We start from the raw sequence: 19542 nt of genomic DNA on the forward strand, positions 1-19542 counted from the left end.
AGACTGTATGTCAACTCTAGGTCCAAAAAAATGTCACTGTAGACATACCATATAATAGGTGGATACTGAAGAATTACTACCTGTACGCTGTATATAAAGCATTTCTCACTCTTTAAAATCATTTTCATATTGCTGCCCTTTAATCACTTGAGACCAACCACCTTATTTTACAGAGGGCAAAACTGACCAGACAGATGTTGTCCGCTAGCCAGTCATCAATGGCGAGGCAGGGCTCAGCGCTCTGCCCACCAAACCCAGAGCCACCTGAACACAGGCAGAATCACACATGGGAACCCTCCTTCTTCTTTCTGACTAGCAAGGCTACCTGACAGCCCTGACCTAAAGATAAGCTTTGAAATCAGAAAACCCAAATGCCCTCTTTTCAGCATTCTCAGTAAGCGAAGGCATTAGGCATGATAACCTGAGCAGACACCAGACTACTCATTCCCTAGAGAAAAAGTAACATATCCTTATTTCACTGGATGCCAAAGGATGAGCCAGACCTGAAAGCACCCGGGAATCAGATGTACTGAAAGATCACTGACTCTTTCTGCTATGCTATTTCTGATAATAACCACAGTATCTAAGACAGCCGCTGAAAGACCACACCAGGTATTACGGATATAACTAGGCCTTTCAGGGTATTCTGAAAGACAATCTGCACTGAGTTTTAAAGCTTGGTCTTCTCAGAATCACTAGCTTCAAGTATCTTCAGTATCAGCCTAACTGCATTAGTCCATCTAAAACTAAAGAAAAAACTTATTTAATAATTATAAGTCATGCCTTAAATGTCTTAAAAATCAAAGCATTAAAAAATATTAGGCCAAATGAATTGCACACATGCCTATACAAAGATTACAGATAAGTTTTTGTTTTTTTATTGTCTAACATGCAGAAAAATACTATGCTAAAGAAACTCCTTCTTCCTTCTTATTTTTCTCCTAATCTTACTGGAGATTAATGAATGAAGACAAAAACCTTTAATTTTACAAAAGTAAAATTAAGACCCTCCTGGACTCTTAATCTCAATTTGTTTCAAACAAGAAAACTCTTTGTTTTCTACCTGAGGATAATTTAACAAGCAAAGCATACAACCCAGGAGGGAGAGAGGGGCGGGGGGAGGAAGGGAGAGACCCTAAGTACCGAGCATCCTTACCTGGAAAGGGTAGTGCTTAATAGTCAGGTACTCAGCCAGGATATCCAACATCCTCACCATCTGAGAGAAGATAAGGACTCTGTTTCCTCTTTCTCGAAGTCTTGTCAACAGTTTATCTAATAGAATCAGCTTCCCACTGCTCCTGATCAGGGACTGAAGAACAGAAAGACACGATCATGATCACCAGGTACTTCAATCTGCCCTTCACCTCTAAGAGCTCATATTTTTAAAATCATCTTAAAGCTTCTGGAAGGCTTCTGCAATCTAGCTGACAAGCAATCCCTGAAATGGTCTTTACCTGGTATCTGTGACAATATACTTTCCAGATTTTTCCTAGCATTTGGTTTTCCTCACCTGTTTTTAAAGCTTCTTTTGATGCTCCTTGAAGAGCCATCAAGGAAGAAAAGGAGTGTTTTGAGTAAAAGCATCTACAGAAATTAAACTGTCCGTAAGAAACTAATTACAAACAAGGTAGGCACACACCAGAAGAACTTCCTGTCCGTTTTCCCTTTCATTTTCTTCAGGGGGTTTAATCAGGTGACAGTGGTTGCAGCATTTCTTCAGCTCCATCACAATATTAAGGAAACCAGATGTGCTGCCTCTTGTTCCTTTGGCAAGAGCCTTGTAATTCCTGGTCAGAATCCATCTGCAAGTTAAGACAGTAATTATATTATTAGATGCAACGGAAGAGAACAGGGTATACCAGAAGATTATAAAAGGAGACACTATGGCTGAGGGCATGGGGGTGGAGGGGAACTGAAACAGCGAGGAAGGGCGCTCTATCTCCTGCCTCCTGCCACCCAGACAGGAACCCTCACACACCCCCAGAGTCAAGCCACTCAACATCCGGTCTGGTCTTCACCCTGGCTGAGCACAGGGATATCAAGAGAGGACGATGGCAGCAGAAAACCTGATGTGGGGTGCAGGGAGCTCAACGATTAAGGTGCTCTGGGACAACCTACAGGGATGGGACAGGCTGGGAGGCAGGAGGGAGATGCAAGAGGGAGGGGACACGTGTATACCTATGACTGATTGACGCTGATGTATGGCAGAGACAAACACAATATCCTCCAACTGAAAGTAAATACTTTTTTTTTTTTAGAAAGCCAAGGCAAAAAAAAAGAATATATATATATATAGACACTAGAACATATATTACATTTATGTATTTTACATAAACAATGACTGTCACAAGCTGTCTTTAACGTAGTATAAAAGTGGAAATTAAGCTATCACAAACTAGAAAATCACTTAAATAAATGAGATATATCAAAGACGGAAACTACATATCCATTTAAATTGTGTAAAAGGGAGTTTTACAGAATACAGTGCTCATGATGAGTGTGTTTTCTCAGTTTGGAAAAAAGGGAGGACGGAGTGCATGAATATTCACACACATCCAAATAAGCTCTAACCACAAACCCCAAACTATGAGAAACACTTTTCTCCTGCACTGTGAAATTTCTTTACACTTCCAGCAATCACATGTTTTAGGAACCCATCTCAAAGAGGGACGCTCAAAGACTATAGCACTATTTATAAAAGGCAGGTATTCGGAACTATCCAAATGGCCATCACTAGGGGACGAGTAACAAACTTCCCCACAGACCCACTATGCAGCTATAAACAGGAAGGGCTGTCTGCCTCTGTCCACTACTGTGGAGTGTCCCCAGCACAGCTGTCTGGCATCACTAAGTGAAAAAAGTAAGGTACAGAAAAACGCACAGGGTGCTACCATCTGTACAAGAAGAGAAAGGCCAGAAGAAGCTAGCGTGTATCTGCTTCTATTTTAAACATTAAAAATAAAGGAAAAGATAAACATTAAGCCTTTTAAATATAACAGTAATCATCACCTAAGGAGAAGAGAAACTGGAATGGCGGAGACAAGGGAAGGCCGGTCTTTGAACAGGCCAGACCTGACAGTTTTGGCTTTGGAGTTCTGCTAACTGTTGTAAGTAATCATCAACAACAGTAAACAGACCAATTCCTTAAAAATGAATTTCCCTCTCTCCGACCATAAATAAACTGCTATTTAAATCTGTGTTGAGACTTCACTAAGAAAGGCAGTTTACCTGCCAGTTCTCTCTCTCATGTCTTCCTGGCACTGCTTAATCCCATTTGGGCCTGACTCAGCCCATGACTTACTTGTAATACTGTTTCTGAAGGGCTGACATCTCCACTCTGAGAATCTGTTCCACTTTGGCAGGAAGAGATTTCTCCACATCTTTCTTCACTCTCCGGAGAAGGAAAGGCTCTAGCACCTTATGAAGACTCTGATAGCCATTCTCTCTCCCTTTCCCATGGTCTTCTTCAAAATCTTCCCAGAATTCAAACCTAGAGATAAAACAGAACAGTGTTACTCAATTACACATAAGAAAAAAAAAATGTTTTTTCCAATTAAAATTTCTTTTTTAAGGAACCAACTAGAAAACCTGTTAAAAAAAAAAAGAGTCTTCCCTATAAGGATAAATAGATTTTATCTTTCATTAGCTCTTGAATACAAGAGCGGGGAAAACAAAAAGGCAAGGGAAAATCAACTGAGTCAATTTTGTAAGTCTATACTGGATAACAGCAGGTTTCCGATTCTGAGACTGGATTCAGGGTTCACAAAGTATTTCAGTAAATCATGCAATTAGTACATAAGTAACAAGTTATTGTGATAAAATGTTAGGCAGAAAATTAATCATAAGCTATCATTTAATAAGCTGCAATTTACAGGGAAAACAATATTCAGAGACAAAAGAATAATTAGTGGTGATAGCAGAGCTGTCACCAAATGTAAAAACTATATCGTTTCCATCAGTCATCCTTACTGCCCACAGATTTAAAAGCTAATAGATCACAATGACAATCAACAACACAACCCCTAGATAAGAAGAATGATGTAAGTGATACAAATTTAATACTAACAGAACTTGGAGGCACAAAATTTATTAATGAAATTTAAAAACATGTCACCCATAACAAACTCTGCCTTAACTCTACAGATCAAAGTTTCTCCTGTGTAAATATTAATTCAACCATCTTTGGATCACTAAAGGACCTGTGGCAGAAATTCAGTATGGGACACTATGATGAAAGCTCTTTCAAAAATAAAAATTGAAGAAGTTTCTTTCATGGGGCTTAGAAAAATATACTCTGACTTGCCACATGAAAGCCAACAAAGCACTTGGAAGAAGCTGCTTAGTTTTGTGTACAGACTGAAGCTCAGTGGATGAGATGCTGCCCACAGTCTGCAGTCTGCCTTCCGACACCAGGATGCCCTGCTGTGCTGAGGTCAGTCAAGTCCTAGAATTATAAATTCAGGACTCGACATTACCTAGAGCTACCATATAATGAGATCTCTGATAAGAGAGAAAGTCAAAGACAGCAAATGCCAGCTCTGCCACTGGGCACAAGGATGTTCACTGTCTGCTGCCATTTCTGATCTCAGGAATGGCCAAGCATGTCATCAGGCACCAGGAGCATCAGTTTCAAGCCCAGTGACACCTGGTAATGCCTGAAACTACCATGTTCAGAGAGGTAGAGAAAACAACCTTTAGAGGTAGAGATCTGAGAATACCATTAAAGCTTCTCCCTCAACAAACCAAAGGCACACTGTATTTGGCCATACTGCTATGAAAATAAATTGAAGAATTAAAACTGATAAGAAGATTAAAAGGAACAATGTAAAAAATGAGCTATCTCAACAGCATCTCAATGCAAAATATATGAGGCAACTGGAAATGAAAGCCCATTCCTATACATTAGGCTACTTTCTGAAGAGCTGGGAGATAAATAATTTTCAAGAGAATGCTTTAATTTACATAACACATTATAATTAAAACTACACTAGTCTAAAAACTTTTAAATAATAAACTTTTTTTTAAAACAAGACTTACTGGTCCTACTGTTTTAGCCAACAAATATTTTCATCCACCTAGTGTATTCTTACTGCATTAAAGGAGTTAATATGAGATATTATTTCTTAGATATATACTAAATTATTTACAAACTGCCTATGGCTGCTCTCTGTCTATATAGCAGGTGAATAGTTGCGACAGAGGCCACGTGCCTAGTTGCAACGTCTACTGCCAGGCTCTTTAAGGAAGATTTGCTGGTCCATGCACTGGACAACTGTCAGCTTGTGACTCGATGGATATAAAAGGCACACCATCATCATGGTGAACTTATGATGCTACCACATCACAGTCTAAAGAGTCACTATTTTAACTACTCCTCTGTTAATCAGCTTCTGTATTTAAAACATGCCTCTCACCAAAGCAGAAACAATTCTGCATTTTCCAGACCTTGGGATTTTGGATAAGCAGAAGCTCACTCTAGTGAGGAACAACAAAGAAGAAAATTAAATCAAAGTAGGGAGAATAGCATACTAGAAGTCCTGTGATAAATATGTGAAAGGAAAAGTGCAAAATAAATTCACAGACTGGACCAGACAGCAGAAGCAAAACAACAACAGCAGCAAAACACTGAGAGGTAAAGCCTCTGAAAATACTCTATCAAACTGAGGTATTTTGTAGGGTGGGGTATGAAAGACACATTTGCACATGACTATGTGTATACGCTGAATTCTTTGATGTATGTAGTCATAGCTCTTTCTCACTTTAAAAGCAAGCCCCATACTTTGCAAAAACACTACATACAAACACAGTGGTTCATTGATACATATCTCTAGTAAGGGTAGTAACCACATACAGTAGGGGTAGGCTCCTGGTCAGAGTCACTATGCAGAAAAGGTGATTGGATGACTGCACAAAGGAAATACCATTACACTTGGTTAAAAAGAACACTAACTTTTGGATGCTGAGAACAATGGCCTATCACAGTTGAGGAAGGGAAAGTTTTGAAGTTATGTGAGTAAACCTCTCCTCTGTACAATGACATCTCTTCAGTGGATCACCTCCTTAGAAGAAAAAACGGTTGTAGAGAGCCGTAATGACCCTCAGGACCCACCACAAAGGGTAGGGGAAAAGTGCTTCACAGAATTTGTTGTCAACACAGCAAGCTCAGACAGAAATAACGGAAAATCTAGACTCCTTAACTGAAGGATTTCCTTTTTATACATGCACCTTCGTGAAAAATGATTTTTTAAAATGTCTGAAAATAATGTTTTAAAAACAAAGTTCACAAAGAGAAAAAGCTCTCTTACACACCTGCTGATACACACACACACACACACACAGAGTGCATCTCAACTCCAATCCATCCTCCAATAATTATCCAACTGGCCACATGGAAAACTTTGGCAAACACTAACTGAATGATCATCTCTAGTGGAAAAAAGTAATTCAAAGTTCCTCTCGTCAATTAAAAAAACAAAAACATAAAACTTTTTTCCAAAATGTAGCCCATGCTGGGTAGAATGCTGCAGTTGCTTAAGAGCAACAAAAAATTAATTATGACCATTTAGGAGTCAAAATCCCTACCATCCACTTCACTAGCCAAGTACCAAAGGACAAATCTTAGCTAGCCATTCACGGGAGGAATCTTTCTCTAGAATATGAGCACGTAAGTTCCCACAGGCCTCAAGGCTCCTACTATGCAGAATGCTTCTACTTCATCTCTATGGTTCTATGAAGAATGCACTATTTCTCTTTAGAATTTGAAGTTTAAAGGACATGGGCCTGTGTCACAGAAGACCAGAGACTGATCTCAGTCTATCCACTTATTAACCATATGATATGAGACACATCGATCTCAGTCTATCCACTTATTAACCATATGATACGAGACACATTTTCATCATCTCTCTAAGATGGCATATTCTCACTACAATCTGAGGCTAAACACACACAGTATATCAAAAGTCAGATACAAGAAAACAATATGAAAACTCTAAAGTAAATACACTTGAAAATTCTCTTATCCGTTTCAGAAAACAAAGATAACTAGTAAGGGATACCTCCACTGTTTCTAAACTTCCATTCATCATCTGTTTTATAGCACACACATTTTGAAAAACACACTGTATAAAAACATGGGCTTCTGCTAATACATGACGGACAGGGTATTCATTACAGAATGGACAATAGAATGCTTAAAAAGAGAAGGGGCAAAATGCCTCCCTCCTCGAAAAGGTGACTGATACTGACTTACAGAGCTCTGTAGAGCATCCAGGTGAGCAGCAAGTGGGACAGGCGAAAGATCAGCAATGAGACGGGGCAGGGAGGGTGGAGGACGGCACAACGAGCAATGCAGGAGACAGCAGGAACTCTCTCGCGTAGTGCTTCTCAACTGGTGGTGACTTCACCCCTCTGGGGGACACTCGGCAACGTCTGGAGACATTTTTGGTTGTCACAACTGAGGAAGGGGGGGGGCACTCCTGGCATGGAGTAGGTAGTGGCCATGGATGCTGAACACCATAAAATGCAAAGGAGAACCAACCCCCACTTTGCGAAAAAAGAATTATCCAGCCCAAAGTGTCAACAGTGCTGAGGTTCAGAAACTGTTCCAAGAGAAGGCAGAGGAAGGAGGGGTATAGACAGGGCCACCACTCTCACAAGCATACTATAGTGAGGATGCCTGCAAAAAAAGGAAATAGTCTAACCTGTTCTACTAACTGCTGTAGTAAGAGCATAATCAGAGTAGTCAAGTTTCTCCATCTTCTGAGGAGTCTTAAACTATTCTTCCAAACTAAAGGTGAAAAGAGAACAGCCCAGAAAAAGGAAGACAGAATTTGTGGGTAGAAGGCCTGCTTTACAAGTACTAAAAAGAGCCCTTCAGGCCTAACTGACACCTGATGGCAACTTGACTACACAAGAAGAAATGAAGATCATTAAAAAATGATAAAGTAAAATGGTAAATATGTAAGACTGTATAAATATATTTTCTTAATTTCCTTCAAAGCAATCATTTATTCACTGTATTCTTGGGTTTACAAGGAAGGAAGAGAAAACAGAGCTATACTGCAGAAAAGTTGCTATATTTTACCAGAATTAAATCAGTATTAATTTTAAGAATATTTTGATAAGATGTATACTAAAAACCTTGGAGCAACCACTAAAAAACTATTTGTTGCAACAAAAGACGTCAGCAAAGAAAAAAACAAAGGAACAAAAAGCAATAAGACATATAGAGGGAAAACATAAGAGACATAAATCCAACCGTATCAATAATTCTATTAAATCTGAACAAACTAAGTACTCCAATCCAAAGGCAGACACTACCTTACTAGAGAAAAAGGAAAATCCAACTACATGCTGTCTGCAGGAGACACATCGCAGACTCAAAGAAGGAAACAGGATGAAGGCAAACAATGGGCGATGGTGTGCTGTGCAGACAGTTACCAGGAGAGCGGGGGCTAGAGACCAGAACAGACCTGAAGAGTGACCAGTATCACTGGAGGTGAAGAGGGCTGGCTATGACGGTAACAAGGCAGAAAAATCAGGAGCAGAGAACAAATACTGCTTTGGCCAAAATGTTCATTTAGATTTTCCTGTACAACGTTATGGAAAAACTCAAGTGAACTTTTTAGTCAACCCAACATAAACGTGGGAGAAGGCACTGGCACCCCACTCCAGTACTCTTGCCTGGAAAATCCCATGGACGGAGGAGCCTGATAGGCTGTAGTTCATGGGGTTGCGAAGAGTCGGACACGACTGAGCAACTTCACTTTCGCTTTTCACTTTCATGCATTGGAGAAGGAAATGGCAACCCACTCCAGTGTTCTTGCCTGGAGAATCCCAGGGACAGGAAAGCCTGGTGGGTTGCCGTCTTATGGGGTTGCAGAGAGTCGGACATGACTGAAGCGGCTTAGCAGCAGCATCATAAATGTGCACACATCTAACAACAGAACCCCCAAACTGACAGAATTCAAAGAAGTAGGTCGTTCAACAACTATAGTTAAATATTAAAATACTTCACTCAATTACTGATAGAACAACTACACATGGAGTCAGCAAGAGTCAGCAAGATATACAGAAGGAAGACTTAACAAATGTGACTTAACACAGAATTCCACCCAACAAAAGCAGAATAAACATTCTTTTCAAGTATACATGGGATATTCTCAAAAATAAAAAACTATATAACAAATAATTCATTTAAAGCATGTGCTCTAAGACAGAAGTAAACTACAAATCATTTGGAAAAAAACACACTTTAAAAAAAAAAGAAACCCATGCACAAAAGAAGAAATCAAAAGAGCAATTCAAAAACAGGTAAAAATGAATTAAAACAAAAACAGAAGACAGCGACATGTATGGGCTGCAGCTACAGCAGTACACGGAGGGAATCTATGTCTTTAAGCACCTATACTGGGAAAGTGAAGAAAAGGTCTTAAACCAATAACCTAAACTCGCATCTCAAGAAAAGAGAAAACAAGAAAACTAGATGAAAAGCACAGGGAGACAGGAGTAAAAATGAGAGCGGAAATAAGTGAAATTCTAAATAGAAAAAAACAAAACAAACCAATAACGTCCAAAGCTGGTGTCTTTGAAAACATCCCCAATATTGTTAACTTTTACCTATTATAAAAAGACCAAGATATAAGACACAAACTAGAATAATCAAAGTATTATTTAGGTCAGTATTGATCCTTGAAAAATTAAACGGATTATGAGGAAATACTAGCTTTATGCCAACAAATTAAACAATTTAGATGAAATAAGCTAATTCTTAGACACAAATTAACAAAACAAAACAAAGTCAAGATGAAACAGAAAACCTGAATAGATCTATAACTAGAAATGGAAATAGTCATTAAAAATTTTCTCACAAAGAAAAGCCAAAGCTCACAAGGCAACAGTGGCAAGTCCTGTCAAATATTTTTAAAAGTAATGCAAACCTTAACAAACTGTCTCAGAAAATAAAGGAGGGAATACTGTGCAATTCATTCTATGATCCTGGTATCAAAGCCAGAAAGACATCACTAAGGCAAAAAACAAACCGAAAAAACTAGGTACCTCAGAAACAAAAACGGAAAAATCTTTAACAAAATATTAGCAAACTGAATCCAGAAACATATGAAAAGGATTCAACATTATGATCCAGTCAGATTTATCCCAGGAATGAAAGGCTGGTGGTATCTAAAAAGTAACTAATGCTATAACCACATGGGTAGAATACAGAACAAACACCGTATGGTCACCTCCACAGGCGCAGAAGAGCAACACACAGCAAAATCCAACACAACTCGAGAGTTTGTAAGGAGTCTTCAGAAACTAGGACCCAAGAAAATTTCCTCAGCCTTATGAAGGGTACCTAACAAAAATTCTGTAACATCCTACTCCCACCAATTCTGCTCAACATGGGAAATTCTAGCCAATACAGTAAGACAAAAAATAAAAGGCATCTACCTACACTGGACGAATGAGGTACTACAGCCTTTACTTAAGAGAAGATGTCAGTCTAGTAAAGAACTTCAGTCTAGACCACTTTTAAAAAATTAAAAACCTCTTCAACTCATTAAGGGTGCTACATGGCAGAGTAGAAGGATGTGCACTCATCTTTTTCAGCAAGAACACCAAAATTGCAACTAGCTGTTGAACAACTATTCACAGGAATATGTTGGAACACAACAAAAGATACCCCATGTGCAAGGACAAAGGAGAATAAGGTAAACGATTTAATGGGTGAAAGCCTGAATAGACATATCACCAAAGATACACTAATGGCTAATGAACACATGAAAAGATGTTCAGCATTATTAGTCATTATAGAAATGCAAGTCAAAACACAATGAGATATCACTATTTACCCACCAAAACGGCAAGAATCCAGAAGACTGACAATACCCCAAGTATCAGTGATGACAGAAATGAAAAACTTCAAACATTTCCGATGGGAATGTAAAATGGCACAGTCTCATTGGAAAACAGCTGGTAGCTTCTTAAGAAGTTAAAATATACTTTATGAATAACCCAGCAATTCCACTCCCATGTATACAGTCATTAACAAAATAGCCCCAAACTGAAGCAACCCAAACATCCATCAACTGGTGACTGGATATGTATAGAATGGAATATGACTCCATAGTAAGAGAATAACTCCTAATAAATTCTATAACATGGGCGAATCTCAAGATAATTATGCTAAGTAAAAGAAGCCAAAAACAAAAGATTACTTATCAGGATTCAATTTAGATGAAATCTTTAGAAAAGGTACATCTCTAGAGATGAAAACTGTTTAGTGACTGCCTAAGGCTAGAAGTTGAAGCAGAGATTAACTACAAACAGGCAAGAAGGAATTTTTTGCGGTGAGGAACATATTCTAAAGGTAGACTGTGGGGATGGCTGCACAGTTCTATAAATTTACTTTAAAAAGTTGGTTTGTATACTTAAAATGGTACATTCTACAGTTGTTGCTGTTCAGTCACCCAGTCGTGTCTGACTCTTTGCGACCCCATGGACTGCAGCACGCCAGGCCTCCCTGTCCCTCACCATCTCCCGAACCACATTCTATGGTACATACATTATATTCCAATAGGCTGCTTCCTTGGGCCATCCAAAACATGCCTTGCTCAGTTTTCGGCACAGAGCAAGCACTCAAGTCTTCTCCAAATTTAAAAAAAAAAAAAATGTGGAGCATTTATCTATTAATTTGACAATTCTTAATTAAACTGTTCACTGCATGCCATGTACTATTCTAGGTCTGTGGGCCACAGATGAATAAATAAACAAGATCCCTGCTACTTCTGAATGCATAATTTAACGGCATGCGATCAGTGAAGAAATAAATGGGGGGGGGGGGGGGAGGAAGGTGCCATATAGAAAATCAAACAGGGTATGGAAGATAAGCATGTCCGATAAGAACTCCAGGTTCGCTGGTCATATAAGCTAAGGCAAAGATATTAATAAGTTACTTCTCATCTGAAGATGAGGAGAAAGAACATTCCAGACAAAAAGAATAGCAATGCTTGGACCCACACGTATATGTGCATGTTATCTTTGACAAAAGAGGCAAGAATATACGATGGGAAAAGGACAGTTTCTTCAACAAGTGGTGCTGGAAGTGGACAGCTATGTGCAGAAAAATGAAATTAGAGCACTTCCTAACACCACACACAAAGATAAACTTGAAATGGATCAAAGACCTACATGTAAGACCAGAAGCCGTAAAACTCTTAGAAGAAAACATAGGTGGAACGCTGTATGACATAAATCATGGCAAGATCCTTTATGACCCACCTCCTAGAATCATGGAAATAAAAACAAAATCATTAAGTGGGACCTAATTAGACTTAAAAGCTTTTGCACAGCAAAGGAAACTATAATCAAAGTGAAAAGACAACCTTCAGAATAGGAGAAAATAATAGCAAATGAAACAACTGACAAAGAATTAATTTCCAAAATATACAAGCAGCTCATACAATACTCAATACCAGAAAAACAAACAACCCAATCAAAAAGTGGACAGAAAGATCTGAACAGACATTTCTCCAAAGAAGACATACAGATGGCCAATAAACGTAGGAAGAGATGCTCAACATCACTCATTATTAGAGAAATGCAAATCAAAACCGCAAGGAGGTTATCACCTCACCACAGACAGAATGGCCATCATCAAAAAATCCACAAACAAGTACTGGAGAGGGTGTGGAGAAAAGGGGACACTCCCGCACCGCTGGTGGGGATGTAAACTGACACAGCCACTATGGAAGACAGTATGAGGATTCCTTTAAAAACTAGGAATAAAACCACCATGTGACCAGCAGTATCACTTCTAGGCATATACCCTGAGGAAACCCCAAACTGGAAAAGACACATGTACCCAGTGTCCACTGCAGCACTATTTACAATAGCCAAGACACAGAAGCAACCCTGATGTCCACCGACAGATGGACAAAGCAGCTGCGGCACGCCTACACAATGCCCATGAAGAGGGGCGCATCTGAGTCAGTGCTAATGAGGTGGATGAACCACAATGCCCATGAAAAGGAGCACATCTGAGTCAGTGCTAATGAGGTGGATGAACCTAGAGTCTACTGCACAGGGGGAAGCAAGCCAGAAAGAAAAACAAACATCGTATCTTAACACATATCCACGGCATCTAGAAGGAAGGTACTGATGCATCTGTTCGCAGAGCAGCAATGGAGAGGCAGACACAGACAACAGACTTATGGACAAGGGTGGGGAGAAGTGGGAGAGGGTGGGATGAATGGGGAGCGCAGCATGGAGGCATGTACGCCAACATTCGTAAACAGACGGCCAATGGGAACGTGCTGTATGACTCAGGGAACCCGAACTAGGACTCTGTGATAACCTAGAGGGGGCAACGGGGAGAGGTGGGAGGGAGGGGGCATATGTACACCTATGGCTAATTCATGTTGACATATAACAAAAATCAAACCAACACTGTAAACCAATCATCAATCAATTAAAAACAATAATAAAATTTAAAAAAAAAAAAAGAAAAGAATAGCAATGCTTGGCTTGTTAAAGGAACCAGAAGATAGCCAGAATGGCTGGAGCACAATCAGTGGTGGGGAAAATGCGAAGATGGGTCAGATGCTGAGTAGGGTATTCCACATTAGGGTAACAATTTAGATTTGAAGTATCATCAAACACCAATGGATAATTTTAAGTTTTATGAAATATACATACCATCTCTCCCACAAAAATCTTTTCAGTAAAGACATCCCACAATTCTTTAATTAGGTAACTGTAACAAATCCGAAGTTGATGCTTTTATTATCAAAAGTTTAGATTTAAGATATTTTATTATCAGATTGTATACCTTGTATGAAAGTGAAAGTGAAGTTGCTCAGTTGTGTCCAACTCTTTGCGACCCCATGGACTGCAGCCTATCAGGCTCCTCCGTCCATGGGATTTTCCAGGCAAGAGTGCTAGAGTGGATTGCCATTTCCCTCTCCAGGGGATCTTCCCAACCCAGGAATCGAACCCGGGTCTCCCGCATTGCAGGCAGACGCTTTACTGTCTGAGCCACCAGGGAAGCCTTTGTATAGTCCGTTCCAATTATATTGATGACGTTATAGCTACCGGGAGGTCTGAAATGTTTTCTATTTATCAATTATTTCCTCCAAAGCATTAAACAATTCAAATGCTTGGTGGACAATATGCTTTCTTCCTTAATAGACTGATTTCTGAGCTTTCTATTATTTGATATAAAACATTTCACACTTTTATTGCTGCCTCAGTTCAATGCTTTGCTTTCCCCAAACCATGCCATCTGTTTTCCCTAAGGTCTGCTAAAAAAATTAAAAAGCATTGGCATTTCAGACATTCTAGCATCTTTTGAAATACATAGGAAGGAGCTTACTTCTCCGGCATAATAAAGTGCAGCAAGGACCAGAGCTCTTTGAGGGAATTCTGAAGAGGGGTCCCCGTAATCAGGAGCCTATGGTTGGACTTGAAATCAATCAGAGTTTTATACAATAAAGAGTCATCATTCTTCAACCGATGGGCTTCATCCACTCCCAGAAAGGCCCAGTTAATACTGCCCAGCACAGTCTAAAGTAAAAACAAAACAGAATGAGCCACCAGGTCAGAAGGGAACCTAAAAATGCTTTCAAGTGTTAATTATCTCTGTACAAATACCATCACAAAGGTTTACACAGAAACATTTATTCTTCACTGACTTAAAAAGTATTTAAGACTCTTCTGTTTATTCTGTTAGTTGCCAGACTGGTGTTTACTCAAAAGAGCAGGTCATCCTCTAAAACCTACATGGGGTCTTTTAGGTATCGCTGCATGCCTCAAAGCAAAAACACGAAAACTGGTATGCTGGGCAAAAACACGAAAACAAAAACTCATGATTTTGCAGTCTCTCCTTAATTAAGATTCTTCTTCGCCTATTCTCCATCCCAACCCTGAAGCACAGAAACACCAAGAGCCACAAGCTCGTTACGAGGCACAGCTGGTAGACAAGCTGAACTTGTTTACACCTATCATCATCAATGGGTCACTTGGCACATCCATTTCATAGTAACGGTAGAAAGAAGTTAAAGAGCTTCATTTTTCTGTCCTCTTCACAGAGACCATTCACAACATCTGTTCTGGAGAAATGCTTAACAGTAAGATGGCAAACGCCTGAGAGGCACTCAAGACCAGCTTCCAGTGACTGACCAGAATCTCCTATCAGGTATGGGCCTCAATACCCTTTCATCCTGTCTTATTCAATTGCCTTAGGTGACCCAAGGTCACCTTCAACTGTAAGGTTCTAGGGGTTTTTTTATATATATAAACTTAACATTCTTCATGGATTCTCTGTTCTTCATTTGTTTGCTTTTTAAAATAAAAAGAGAAAAATAACATGGCAAGGGGGAGGCAGAGACCGCACCATGTGGACAAGCCACACTCCTGGGTTACCAATTACACACCTTATCTTTTAAGAGGATCTCATATGTTGTTATAAGTGCATTGAACTTTAGCCTTTTCGTCTGAGAGTGAATCCATTCATATTCTCGTATCTATAAGAGAAAACAGAAATTAAGACACAATTTCTACTTTAAGCTTTCTATATCACCACCAAGTCTTATGACAGATGCAACAAAATATGCCAAACAAAACATTAAATCTAATTAGAACTTAATGAATACCTTACACATTCTAAACTGATCTAAGCAACCAAAGCACAGAGCAATACAAGTTAGAATTGAAAGATCTATTACTGAGCAGCAAAAACTTCATTGCCAGAATTCAAACAGTCTTCTCTCCATATTCCCCTGCCCCAATACATTTGAGAAAAAAAAGCATTTCATGAGCAATTAAACCCTGGTGACTTGAACTTATCTAGAGATCTTCCAGAATAAGAATTTTCTTAAGGAAATATAATTTGATTATTCTTTGGGTAGGGCGTACTTTTATTAGTAAATAAAACAAATTCCAACTTCTGACTCGGTCAGAAATTTCATTAATCATACAGCAGTAAGATGTGGCCCCGAAGGAGGAGGAAAGGGAGGCTTACAGGATAAAAATACAACCCAATGAGAATGAAAATAACATCAATGCAAAGAAACATAAAAACTAACACATTCATACAAAAGTATAAAGTACATAACTGGACACCCAGCAAGCACAATGGCCCATGACAAAGCTCCTACAGTTTGGTTATCAAGTTAGGAATGTAAATGGGTCAAGGAGAGCTTGAGAAAATCACCATCAAGTGGGAAGGAAGAACAAAGAAAAGGAGTACTGGGAAGAAAAGAAAGTGTCCCTGACCCCACAGTTATTCAGAGTTCTTTTCCTTTGTCCTCACCTTTCAGTGCAGTGGTGTTTAAAGCAATTCTACACAGTCTAGACTTTCTTTTTTAATGGTTAACAGATGGATCAACAAACTGAGGAACTATTATGTACTCAGAAACTCAAAATTAGACCAATGAAATCTGCCAGAGTTTAGGTTAGGCAATTTCAGTGAAACTATCTGATATAAATAAACTTCAATTAGCACAATAATACATGGTGAGAACGTCTCCCTAAAAGGTTTGAGGATTATCAGCAACTCCCTAGAAACAGTTCATTCCAAAATACATCCAGTGGTGAAAAAGCCCAGGTCTGGGATTGGACACATCCTTGTCCCAACCCCAGCTCTACCACAGTCCAGCTGGCCTGAGGTCAAGTGTTAACCTGTCAATTTTCTTCATCAGTTGATTAGAAAGAATACCATCTACTTTAAAGACTAGCATAAGGATTATAGGTAATATATATGAAGTACCAGCAGAGGGCCTGGCACACAGTACCTTAAAAAATGTTACTCGTTATCAAGAAAAGATCTGTCAAACAAAGATAAACTTAAGCCCCTGTGTTCCAAGTTCCCGATGCTCAGGTTAACTTTGATATCAGACAAATAATTCTCATGTCTGCTGCTCTGAAATAGCTCACTGTCCTTTTACTCCTTTCTTATAAATTATACAACTGTCCCATTTTTTAAAAGTTAGGAAACAAATTCTAAGAACTAAATTATTTTCAGTAATATCTCTGTCAAATACTATTAACATTTCATAAGGCATAAACTCTATCGCATAATCCTTTGTAAATAAAGTGGTCTTGAAAGTACACAGAAAAGAAAGAAGAAAAACTTAACACTGTAATCCAACTAGGAGAGATTCCCGTTCATGTATTGCTGTTTTCTTTACAAAGTAAACATACGTTTTTAAGACTATCAGAATTGTATTTTTGTGATACAGAAATCTCCCACTATCAGGGGCATAGCACAGTGTCAGAAGCACAATTTTACTAAAGACTGTAATAGCTTTAGATCAATTTCCAAAATACATTTATAACACAGATTCTATCCCAATTCTTTTTGTTTACACACCGTATTTCTGCTCATCAGGTCACCTATGTAAACCACTACGTTAATCTCTGGTGCCCAGATTTCAAACTCCCTCTGCCATGAGGTGAGGGTGGATAAAGGGACGACTATAAGAAAGGGGCCATACAGCTGGTGTTGGTGGAACAGGTAGGAGAGGAATGATATGGTCTGGATGGTCTTTCCTAGGCCCATTTCATCAGCAAGGATTACACTGTTACTTCTGCAGAAAGAAAAAGATAAAAACAAAAAGATCATCAGTTCACACACAAAAAACAAAACAGTACATGCACAATCAGCAGAGGCATCAAGGCCTCACGACATCCCTCAGCAAGACATGGGTTTTGAGCCTCCAATGTCTTTCCTCTCCTCTGCAAGCAAGTCTCCTACGTCAGAAGACAGCAGGGTAACAAGTAATCTAAGTATAATCGAGGTCTGAGCCATTTAGATCATGTCCTTTATCTTGCATTTTGGTCTTTTCCATCTACCTCTTATGACAGAAGGCAGGTTTGTAATAGTGGTGTAAAGCACATGACCTGGGCTCCACCAATACAGACAGCAGGGGCAGACGGGCTACCCCACTGCTGGTGAGCCCTTCAGCCTGACAGTCACGGGCCCTTGTTCAGACTGCCCACCCATTCCACTGCCTGCCACTGGGCTGTTTAACGCTATAATCACTACTCTCCAGACCTACATGCCGCAGGTGCACAGAGCTTCTTTTAAACATGCTAGTATCTAGCAGGGGTAGGCTGCAGATCAGATCTCTGAATCCCACCCCAGATCTGCTGAACCGGAATATCTGGAAAAGGGCTCAGGACTCTGTACTGTTAACAAGCACGTCTGGACACACTGTAATATGGGTATACTCCTTGGACCACACTTTGAGAAACACGGCTCTGGGAGACAGGCAGGATTTCAACAGGGTGCTAACAGGAAAGGACTATCCAGATACTAGGAAAAAACGTAACTAATTTGAGCTAATTTAAACTTAAAAAAATAGCCAGAGTTAGGAAGTATGTTCTGGAAACAGAAAAGAGTCCATTTGGTAGGAAACCAGGGATGCAATATGCCATAAGGTTGAAAATATAGAAAGGTTCTTGAAAATCAGGCCACAGGAGGTTTACATATGTACAATACACGCTTAACCAGTGGACCAGAGAGAACAAAAACTAATACTCACGTTAAAGAAAACTAACTGATTAGAAAAACAAGACATTTAATTCACCAAGAAGACATCCCTTTGAGTGATTTCCCTCTTATTTCTCTCACCTTTTCACACCACTGGGGAGGAAACAGGGTTAATTTTCTCCAGCATTTCCTGTCCCTAGCAAACTGCCACTGTCCATTTATACACATGAAAGGAGGTTTGATCTGCCTGTTTTTCTGGAACTAGACCAAAACAGCAGGTTACTTAGTGTAAGGTTCCCACAACCAGGGACCAGTAGCTAACTGGCCCTTTTTCAGCAGATTCTGAATTAATGAGTTTAAAGACTCTATAGGGTGTGACTCTGGACGAGGGCTCCTGAGTCCTGAAGTGTAAAGCAAGAGGGTTAGTTACACAGCTTCTAAGGCTCCACTTAGCTTATAATTGTCCTTTAGGAAGGTCACATCTCACTATTCTCTGAAACAAAAATAATTTTCCAGCAATCGAGAACAGTAGCTACCTTAGACCTCCATTCTCAGTCAAAGGAATCGAACCTCAAGATCTTTGTTTCTCACACTGAATATTAAATATTACATAAATTTTAACAAGACAAAAAACAGATGGCTCAACTGGGAAAGTCACATAAACACATCTCTAATGAAAAGCCATCTTTTCAGCTTTGAGAAAAGCAGCTCACATGTCTTTGCTTTCAAGCTGTAGTCTAACTCTGAAAAAGAATTCTTGCTTTGCCACCAAATACTGACGAAATTAAGAGTTGACATCTGGGGAAGGAATGTACAGACAGACACAAGGTGCTTCCCCTCCCTCCTCCACCTCTGTGCCACCATGATGCTGCATGTGCGCGTCCTGGCTGGCGCTCTCAGGAACACCAACAGTGCGGAGAAGAGAGGCAAACGCCAGGCGCCTATCAGACCACGCTCCAAAGCCACTGTCAGGCTTCTAACCATGATGATGAAGCCTGGTTACGCTGGCAAATTTGGAATCATCCATGATCACTGCGCTGTAAAAGTTG

General features: G+C 39.6%; 1 protein-coding gene across 1 annotated transcript in view; it reads right to left on the reverse strand.

Moving 5' to 3' along the window:
• The window catches only part of CHD2 (chromodomain helicase DNA binding protein 2), a 108408-nt gene that overhangs the window by 47182 nt on the left and 41684 nt on the right, over positions 1-19542 (reverse strand). Inside the window, exons 13-18 of the mRNA XM_068990884.1 lie at positions 17372-17588; positions 15435-15524; positions 14375-14565; positions 3302-3490; positions 1640-1802; positions 1157-1309 (exon numbers count right to left, since the gene is read on the reverse strand). Coding sequence (XP_068846985.1) covers positions 1157-1309; positions 1640-1802; positions 3302-3490; positions 14375-14565; positions 15435-15524; positions 17372-17588 — 1003 coding nt within the window. The remainder of the gene's footprint in view (positions 1-1156; positions 1310-1639; positions 1803-3301; positions 3491-14374; positions 14566-15434; positions 15525-17371; positions 17589-19542) is intronic.

This window comes from Capricornis sumatraensis, chromosome 19 (assembly GCF_032405125.1).
Source record: "Capricornis sumatraensis isolate serow.1 chromosome 19, serow.2, whole genome shotgun sequence".
Taxonomy (NCBI): Eukaryota; Metazoa; Chordata; class Mammalia; order Artiodactyla; family Bovidae; genus Capricornis; species Capricornis sumatraensis.